At 40.8% G+C, this 10,810-nt stretch overlaps 1 protein-coding gene across 2 annotated transcripts in view; it reads left to right on the plus strand.

Moving 5' to 3' along the window:
* Positions 1-10,488, plus strand: part of antxr2a (ANTXR cell adhesion molecule 2a) — a 72,178-nt gene extending 61,690 nt beyond the window's left edge. The window contains exons 17-18 of one of the 2 annotated variants that reach the window (XR_004796613.1): positions 7,781-7,884; positions 8,982-10,488. Coding sequence is in view for 1 of the 2 variants with exons in the window: in XM_035658401.1 (XP_035514294.1) it covers positions 7,781-7,816 (36 nt within the window). In the remaining variant the exon portion in view is untranslated. Of the gene's footprint in view, positions 1-7,780 lie in introns of both variants that reach the window. The other variant, XM_035658401.1, reaches the window with a different exon arrangement.
* The last annotated feature ends 322 nt before the right edge of the window (positions 10,489-10,810 follow it).

Here is a 10,810-nt window from a genome sequence, read left to right on the forward strand (position 1 = left end):
CCCTGTTAAAACAGCATGGCTTGAGTTGGGAGTCTCATGTTCACTAAAATGCATCAAACTAACTAAATGTGTTCGTAGCACATGGGTCAGTCTCTTAGAATTGTTTACCTATTAGTTAACCACATATTGCTTGATTTAAATGATACCTGGATTGAACTGGAGACATTGCCGTAATGTGGTGTGCATCTTAGACCACCAGATCACCAGGGAATCACAAGAAATGAGTTCTGGGGGACAGTTAAATTATTCCATTTCTACAACATTTATTGTGTCCACATCCCCTATGTGACATTACTAAAGGCTTCTACACTGAAAGGCTATTTTTAATGGCAGTTTATCTACCTGTGCATATCACTAGTTCTGACGTCATTCAAACTCTGGTGGGAAAATTAAGTGCTCTTTTTACTTTTACATGGGTACTTAGATGAGTCAAGGAGTGAACAAGGATACATGATTGGCTAGAACTGCCATCTAGAAACACATTTGCTTGATAATAGTTTAATATTGCTGTTGTTGAGAATCTGTAATGGCAGAAATAATGCAGTCTAGAGCCTCTTTGGGACTAAAGTGAGGTATCATAAGATACACTATATGGCCAAAAGTATGTGCACAGCTCTGTGCACTGTTGGTCTGGGACAGCTTTTCATGGTTTAGGCTAGGCCCCTTATTCCCAATGAATGATATTTTAATAGTGTGCTTCCAACTTTGTGGCAATAGTTTGTGTTTGTGCTTTTCCTGTTTCAACATGACGATGTGCACAAAGCCAGACCATAAAGAAACGTTTTTCCCACTTTGTTGCGGTCACTGGTCTGCACAGAGCCATAACCTCAACCCCATTCAACACCTTTGGGATCAAGTGGAACGCTGACTGTGAGCCAGACCTTATCACCCAACATCAGTGTTGGACCTCACTAATGCTCTAGTGGCTGAATGGGAGCAAATCCCTGCAGCCAGATTCCAAAATCTGCTGGAAAGCCTGAAACCAGAAGAGTGGAGGCTGTTATAGCTGCACATTAATGCCCATGTTTTTGGAACAAGATATTCAACTATCACAAATGGGTATAATGTTGTTAATGGGTGTCCGTATACTTTTGTCCATGTAGTTTATGTGTTTTTGGCAATGACACAGAGGCTTAGGCATCAAAGTTCTTCACAATACCTACCTGTTCATAAATATATGTAGTGTGTAGTATATACATAATACATATAAATAGTGTATACATAAAAACAAGCATTTATGAGGTGGATATGTAGAGTTAAAACCCCTTTCCTGTTTTGGAACAGAAAGAAAATGTCATCCTTTCCAGCCTCTTCCATGATATCTGCTAAACTTCACAGTGAAACGAGTAACTACTTTTTTTTTTTTTTTTTAATGTTGTCCTCCCATGTACCTTATGTGCTTGTATAATCTTTATTCATCTCTTTACAATGAGAAGAAATGCCCGAGTTGTCAGCGAGCATCATGTATTTGGCCGAGTCTCAGGTGGCTCTGATTTCCCAGCAGGCCAGATGGCAGCGCTGTGTGGGCAGTGTGTGTGTATGTGTGTGTGTGTGTGGACGAGGGGCTGCGAGAAGAGGGCCAGCAGCCTCGTAGAGGGAGGATTGCTCACACTCTGGCTCTCTCCTCTGTCCCCGTGCAGCTGTGCTTCTCCCTCCAACTTGAACTTTTAATTTGTTCAATATGTGGCAGAGGACACAGAGTAAAACAGAACACATGTCTGGTGGCTGAGGCTCAACAGGCAGGGACAATTCACACTTCTTCATTTTTTTTCTTCCAAGGGTTGATTTCTTGCACTTAGGGTGGGTTGTACAAGCAGGAATGAGTTTAATCACTTTTTTTAAATGATTCAACCAGATTTAAAATCAACGGTTTAAATTACACTGTGGATTATAACAATTCCAAGAGTTTAAAGTTAAAACCACCTTAATTACCATATAGTCCAGATGAAACTGATCACTGACAAAAACCCATAAATAGCACCATTGCTTCTACAGTGTCTTACACACGCTTGGAAGGGTAGCAGTATTCAGCTGGTTTCAATCTACAACATTACCACTAGATGCCATTAAATCCTACACACTGGACCTTTAACTGACCGTGTCTATATAGTCAAGAGGCAGATCTATAGGAAGCGAGCGGGATAAAATGTAACACCGTGCTGCCAAAGAAGGGCTTTCTTTTTAAAAAACAAAAGTCATGCGAATGGACTGTTAGGTATTTTGGAGGACAAAGACAGAATTAAGCAAGAATGAAGAAACATGTCTTCAACAGGTACACTCATGTGCTTGATAGTAACAATACTGTTTGCCTTCTATGACAGACAAAATGTGAAAGGTCAGAGGTTAAGTTATTACTTATTCTCCAACTTGCTCCTTTTTCAGACATTTTTAAAGTTAAATGATCTAAAAACTCTGTTACACTTTGTCAGTTGGAACTCTCATCTCTGTTGAACTTGGAGCAAGTTGGTGCCACAACGACTGAATTAGCACTGAATCAACAACAAATCACAAGATTTGGGATTTGGGGTTTGAGGGTTTTGTGTACATCGAAATTGAACTCAAAGTGTGTTACCACTTCTTTCAGACCAAATACAAGCGCAGGTACTATATTTGGGTACTTGCCGATACAGAGTACCGCTATGAGTACTCAATAATACCATTACAGTTCTTTGTGTTACAAATTAAATGATGCTAATGGGCTTAATATTACCCTAGATTTACTAGGTTTAGAATAATGTTTGTGTGTATCATTACCAGAACATTCCTTGTGATTTCTGACTCTGATGAAAGACCAAAACTTTTTTTAAACCAGCTCAGGTGGTTGCAGCAGTATATACTGTCAGTAGTCCATGCAGTCGAAAGAGGCACATCTACAATAGCTATATGAGTACTTTCTAGTATAAATGATCTGTTCAGCTCATTAACATTTTGTCAGAACAACAGACAACTGTTGGAATAATGTGATGTGTTGCAGTCGTCCTGTTGCTGTTGGATTAGGTAAGCCCTAGATTAACTAAGCTACTGTATAGGCTGCAAAGCTCTAATGTGAAGAAAAAAAGTCTCTGTTCTGGTAATAAAATCTTTCAAAGCCTGTAGCTTATCACTGCAAAATAAGCATCTTGCAACTGGATTACAACTCTCATGCTTGCAAGTGTTTTCACACTACAGTCCAGATGGGAGATTCGTTCTGTAACCTAAATCGATGCCTTCTTTCGTGCATCTTTTTTGTCTATGATATTGTAAATGTGACAAACTATACCATCAATTAATATGAAAATCCAATACAAACATTTGGAAGCTAACTCACCATCAGCTGTGTTTATTTCCTGTTATTTGCCTACCAAAAAATTGTTGTGGAGACTCGTTTTGAACTGGTTCTGAGCAGGCGTCACAAAGAGACAAACACATGGCAACTTAATTTTTCTGTTGTAGTTTTGTTTAGTTTATAGATTATGGAAGATTTCAAAACTATTTTCTAAATTAGTGAAGGAAAGGAACACACAAGTGTAACTTCAAGGACCTTACTAACGCTCTGGATCCAATCCTACAAAATGACCTACAAGATGATGTTAATGTTATGATTTTAAGGTGAACTGACAATTTGGGCACCATCTACCATGGAGTCCACTGTACTAAAAACCCCTCAGATTCAGTACCGGCACACAGTGAATGGATGGATAAATCAAAATACGATCTAACGTTTACTTTCTATTTCTTTGGAGAGTTGGAAGACGTGTCGAGTTGCAACCTACAGTTGCGCCCGCTTGCTAAAAGCTTTTCATGGTCTCTGGAGACACATTTCAAACGCTTCAAGTTTCATCGTCAACTGTATCCATGTCAATAACAGTGACATTGTTCACTTTAGGTTTAATTTCTTGGATGCCTAATTCATTGTTTGCAGATGTGGTTTTTAAACAGGTGCAACTAGCTGAAACAGTGTAGCTGATTTTGGAAATGATTGCAGTGGAAACGCATACTATGAAAACCATGAAGCTATCCAGCATTTCCTCTCAGTGACGTCTTTTCAAAAAGTTTACACAACCTTTCAGCCTTTGTTGACCCAGTGATCTTTCCACCAAGTTCCACCTTGACACCAAGAAATGGGAAAGTGAACCTGTACACCTTAAACATCCCCTTTTTTGACATTAGACAAGGGCACAGACATTGTCACCAACCCAAAATGTTACGCATAATAAAAAAGTTCAGTTTATCTTGTTATAGGTCTTAAAACGCTACCCAGGCATTTGGCAACCGATTTGCAGTTTTACAGATATTGCTATGCATGTTTGACTCAAATCTTCTAACTACTAGAAACACAAATATTCCCATACAGTCCTTTTCCAGAAACGTTCCAAACATTATTATTGTATCCTGCAGAATGTCATAGCAAGACATACTGCCCGAGCACAAAAAAACATGAAATGGCACAGAGTTTGGTCTGAGCTCTAAGTTGCTGCTATCTGTTTTCTGATTCTCACCGCCTCGTGCAGCACTACTCCGCGGAGAGTTACAGCTCTGGGGGACTCAAGCTGCTCAGGGTGCGAAACACTGCGAGAGTTGAGAATCAAAATCAAACACATACAGTCACACTCTCTCCACTTCACTTCTGAAACTCTGCCTCAAGTTACAAGCCAACAGTCCAAGTGACAAACATGTTGTATGAGGACTGGGCAAATGTGGACCTCTGCAGCTCCTGTCAACACGCAGCGAGGGCCCACTAACAAGACTTCAGTGTAGGTGGCTAAAACTCTTGTTAGACTGAAGTATTCTTCAACATGCAGAGTTGGGACTGGGACTTGGGAGGATTATTTCAGATACTGAGATTATTGAGTACACGAGACAATTTGGAATATATAGTGCAAGAATCCTGTAGTTTTTACAGTTTTTAAATATTTTTATTAGTGTTACAATGGGCAGCCAATGAATTGAGAAAATCAACAGCTTTAATAATTAGTTTAAGCAGTGATTTTCATACCTTTTGTTGCAAAAGATCTACTTATGTGTGTTGGAGCTCTCAGGTATATCAGCAGTGGATGTTGTTATAATCAGTTTAGTTAGATATCACCATTCAATATATTCTCATTTATTTCAATAGAAAGCCAGTGGAGTGTCTGTAATGAACCTTATTAATCACAGTCTTCATTTGGAAGTCGACGCCTCTCGCTGACCCCCACCTCACCCCTCCTCTTGTCTCTTCACCTCTCCATCTCTTTACCTGACTCATCCACCCGTCTATCTGCAGTCACGCTCCCATCCGTCTGATGAGATTTCACTGACATTTCATGCTGACATATTCAGACTATTGTTCTGCCGCTCCGGGTGGCACAGGTGGGCCTCCGTCTCTCCAACATGGCCCAGTTACAAGGCGGTGCTCCCTGCCAAGTCAGGCCCCGCTCATCCGGGAACAGGGGAGCTGGAATGGGTTTGACCGTATTGTGCTGCACCTGCTTCGCCCTCGCACCAGATCCCCCTGCTTCGCCTGCCATTCTGCTGCCACAGAGAGCATTTCTTCCCTCACCGACCCCCCCGCGCCGTAAAACCCGTAAAATCCACTGAACTTAGCCGCTCTGATGGCTGCGGCCAAAACAGCATCTGATGTGCCTTATTTGTTGACTGTGTGAGATTAGTTGCAGAGGGTACACGTCGAGGGGCTTACCATGCAGAGATGGAGCGAAGCCCCCACTCCTCCACCAAACACCCACCATCCCTGCCAAATAATGCGAAATGGAAGATTCTCCAGCTTGTCTAAAGCCCTCGTCACAGTCGGTCCGTGCACACTTCTGCTCCCGAGCCAGACTGTAGTGCAGATACTGTAAGAGCTCCCACACCAGAGGAACTGGCTCCTGACTTCTGCATTCACCCTGCAGCTCAGGAGCCAACCTCTTGGTCCTTTCAGTCCATAATACCTCAGTGTGAAGCATCCACCTGGACTATGTGAGGCCTATATGTGCAAGAATGTGCTTTTGTTTACTCCCAACATAAAAAGTGAGAGGTGCAGCTCAAATATGTGCAAGTTTTAATGCAGATTCAGCACATGAATCAGAATCAAGTTTTATGCCAAGTTTCCACGTACACATTTTCTGTTCACACCCCTTAAATTTAAACCAAAATTGAAATCCAAACCATCAACACTAATGCAACTTGAGCTGTGATCGATTCTAGACATTTTCAGTCGACTGATGAGCACAGTCCCCCTGCAGATGATTGCAGAAGACTGTTTAGTCTTACTGTACATGTGGTTGGTCAGTAATCATGTTTCTCTCTCTTCCACCGTTTTTGAATCAATATTAGCATATTTTTAATCAAAGACCTCTTTTGTGAAATGACGCTGCAGCTTCATCTTTTATTTTTTTGGACTGCCGACCAATTGACAGGACAATCCCTGTAGTGTGAGGACAGAGTTTTTCTTATTTGGTTTCATATGCTTTGAGCTGTGTGGTGATCTTATTCAGACTGATTTATTTCAGTATCAGTGGGACATTGGATTGTTTTATTTTGGATACAAAGGTGCACCTCTTCAAGTGATGATCTGTTCTCTCAGAGACTTTCTCCGTTTCAAAAAATGCTTTAGCCTGCCCAGTGTCTCAGAGGTTCACACTGTCAGTTCACAGCTGATTAGAGGGTTTTTGTTTTGGAGGTTTTTGAGATCTTTACCTCTCAAGGGACATGCATGTTGCACAGTAAAGGGCTTCGAACCAAGAAACTGTCCCAGTAAGAGCAGTTTACAGTGAGGTCTGTATATTATCCAACATAACAGAAACATTGTTTGTGGGAAAACTTGTTGCTTTTGAGTCATTTTTGACTCAAAGTCAAAGCACTGCTCAATACATATTTATATTTAGTCAAAGGATGCAGAGATGCAGAGGACACATCTCCCAATAAGGATTAATGATTAAAGTATAGCTAATTACCTTCACAATGTTGGAATCAGGTCACTCTAGGCACATGTAAACACACTGGCAGAGCCAGAGAGAGAGGAAGAGGTACAGAGAGTCAGAGTTGTGTGTGTGTGTGTGTGTGTGTGTGTGTGAGGTTGGAGGCCTCCTGGCTGCTGGGGATTCGCTGTGCGAGAGCTCCCTCTTGGTGCCAGTCTGCCTACTGTTAGTGAACAGGCCGCTGCTGCACTAGGAGGCTCACACACACACACACACATATATATATATATATACACACACATGTTGGGTGAGACCATGCACTGGGAGACGTCTTTTTTTGAAAGATGGTGGAAGAACAGGAATGGTTGCTGCTGGTTTACCATTTGATGCTTCGATTAAATTTAAATACATTTTCTCCTGATTGGAGTATTGATTAACTTTATTTGTCCTGAAATAATACTGTCATGATATTATCTGTGGAAATCTGTATTCTCTATGTGTTAAAAATGTAATTTCTGCATTAGCTGTTACTATTCTTATTATTCTTATTATTCTTATTATTGTTGTTTTAATTGTGTGTTTGTATGTATCAAAAGACATATTTAATACATATACGTAAATATTTTGGAATATTTTTACTTTTCTTTTTATATTATTCCTACTATTATGGACACACTATTCTTTTTATTATTTTAATATGAATATCTGTTTTCCAAGTGTTAATTATCAAATCAGGGATATGAGGATATGATATGAAAATAATGAATTAAGAAATGAATAGAAATATTAGCAAATGTCAAAAAAGGTCTGAATTACTGTACCTGAAAAACTGCAGTAAAGTATGAGGTGGTTCTGAATGATAAAAGTTGTAATACTCTTTCTTTCTCTCTCTCTCTGCTTTTCAGGGTCGGTGTATTAATTTTAACCGTGTGCAGCATTAGTAGAAGAGAGCGACGCCTGTGTGAAAACCAACATGTGCTGATCGCTGTGGACAAGAGAAGAATATCAGGTTTTTTTTGTTTTTTTTGAAGATCTGTAATCTTGCAGCTAAAACCACTATCTGTTCACTCCACTTTACTTTGCGTACAGAGTTTCCAAGTGGTTCTCCGCTCTTTGACCTCTGAAGCACACAGAGTGAAATGTTTATATTAATTCTTATTCTTTAAGTTATTTACTGCATCTTTCTACAACCAAATTTTTTTTAATTAAGAAAAAAAAAAGTTAAGCAGAAGCACAGGACGCCCCAGAACTTAGCACTCAGAGTCGGTTATCTGTTCATACGCACCAAAGGCTTAACATATTCTGACCATATTGTGCCTTCTGTGGAAAACCTAATTTCATGGACACAGACGGAAGCTATCTAAAAGAAAAAAAAAAAACATGGAGAAAGGGCCTGTTTGCCTTTGGCGTAGAAGTCGGAATAATCCCAGTGGGCCTCTCAAGTGCAGAAGTCCGTTGCCTTTTGGCAATGTCTCATCACAAACCCTCTCCAACTTCAGCAGTGCTGGATGCCTGGCGGCTGCCCTTTGACTGGCTTATCTTGTCATTTTAACACTGAGAAGTGCACACGCATGACAAATTGTAGACAGGATGCCCCAAGGTATTGGAAGGCACTAAGACTTTGCCTTTAGTTCTTTTTTTTTTTTTTTTTTTGAAGACACCTTCCTTTCATTATGCACTCGGGACAAGAAAATTAATAGAGCGTTATTCGACCGCAGGACAGCCTCCTGACCAGGATGATCTCCAGCTAGGTTTGAGGGATTGATGCCTTTAAGACCTTGACATGGCGCTTGGTGTTTTTTGCCCCTGTTTTCAGCGCAGTCTGCTCTCTGCTCAGCAAGGCGTAGCACATCACAGCCCATAAACAGGCCTATCAGTTAAGACTTTTAAGATATAGATACAGCTGCCTCGACACTCCTCTGCCCACCGTCTCAATCCTCCGAGGGCTTCCCGGCTGCGTCACAACTCACTAGTTCTCTCAGCACCAGAATATCAAAGTTTAATTAAAATAATTAAAGGCAACAGCAAGCAGCAGCCTGTGAAGACTTGGCTGTCTCTTTTTTATGCCTTTTGACATTGAATGACCTATTACTGCGTTATTCACAGGAAAAAAAGAGGACACCGCGCCATGGTGACGGTGCACCACGTCCAAAACGCAAACCCAAAGGAACGGATGCGATGGACGGATAAGTATTGTTCATTTCCAGAAATTATGTCTCCCCCCTCCTCCACCCCCAACTCCCTTACCCCAAAAAGCAGGGGATATATATTTATATATATGGTAGAGTTCTCAAGCGCGCTGTCATGACGCCAATCCCAAATGATGTTAGTGTGAGCGGAAACACTGTGGGGGAGGAAAGGGGGCAGCAGCTGAAGAAAAAGGCTCGAATGATCCAGTCACTTCGGATACCGTACTTCAGATGCAAAATGGATATTCGAGTCGAAACCTGACAAAGCGCGCCGGCTTTGACGGGAAGCGGTATAGACAATGACCAGTGGCTGGGTCAGTGGGATGTCTCTGTGCAAGCAGGGAAGCTTATCAAATGACACTAAAAATAAGTTCAACAACCATCAAGTTTGAGGGGGAATGGGTGAGCGTCTCACATTCGGTGGGCACGAGAGCGCGCAACACGCCAGTCTAATTATTCCTTTGTTTCCTCCTCGTCTCCGATCGGAGGGACATAAATAATTCCAAATCAAATCCTCGGGGTGTGCTGGTATTTATGTCCGACTTAAACGCTTTTAGCCTCTTGCATAATTTTGCAGGCTGACATTTAATAGGCTCATCAGCCTCTTTCTGGACGGACGGCGGACGAGGAAATTTTAGCACTTAGATCCTGTCTTTTTTTTATGTTACAACCAAGAGCACAAGAATGTTATTAACCCGAACTAATGAGATATTTACATAGCAGTCACAACACGGGTCGCACTGCTAAAAACACGTCACATGTCCCCTCTGCGTCCTTTCCTCACATCATCACACACCATGGTATTCGGTTTGAACACCTATTGTTGTTGATAATTGTTGAATTTCTTTGTGCCTTCTAGTACATCGATGCCTTTAATGGAAAAAGTATTTTTGTATTTCTGCACTTGTTAAATGAGGTTGTTTTAATGTCACACCAAAAGTAGAAATAGAAGAATTATGTGTTTTTTTGAAAATGTTTTGTCACTTCAGCCAAGTTTTTGTTAACTTCATCACTATAAAATACAACTGAAGCTTTAAAAAAAGTAAACTCTTCATTTCATTTTGTGTCAACATTTCTTTCAGATTTAAGATCATTTCATTTGCATGGACGACTTTCTGCTTCGTGCATTATTATCAGCTCATTTAAGGTGCAGTTATTGTAATTTATCATTTTATTATCTTTAAAATTGTACAGTTTTTGTCTTTCATGCTGCCTTTTTATATAAGCTTACCACCTTTAAGTCCGGGTTCAGGTCACACAAGCTGCACATAATGTGTGAGTCGCAACCAAAATACCAATAACATCTTTTTTGCAAAGCTTTTTTATATGAGTTTTACACTGTTTTTATTTTCCAGTCAAACAATTCCTGTTATTATTTTACACTGCAGTCTGTTGTGTCAAATATACATTCAATGAAAAGCCAAGAGTGTTTTTGTTTTTTCTCTCTTTTTAACACGTGTGTGTGCTGGTAGGGGTGGACATGCTAAAGGCGATCTTTAATTGGGCCCTTGCAGATTTATAGGGCCCGACAGGGAACGTGATTATACAGAGTGTGTGTGGACAGAGGAGTGGACAGTGTGCAGCTCTCCTGTGAAGTCAGTCACCGGAGGCACTGCACACATACATACATACACACACACACACACACACACACACAAAATCCCTCCCAGGTCTCCAACGCCCCAAAAATGAGGTCTTGCATTTAGTAAAAATATGCGCTTATACACCTTCTGCTTTATTCACGTC

The sequence above is a fragment of the Morone saxatilis genome, unplaced genomic scaffold (genome assembly GCF_004916995.1).
Source record: "Morone saxatilis isolate NCDOM2014 unplaced genomic scaffold, NCSU_SB_2.0 Contig16, whole genome shotgun sequence".
Lineage (NCBI taxonomy): Eukaryota > Metazoa > Chordata > Actinopteri > Moronidae > Morone > Morone saxatilis.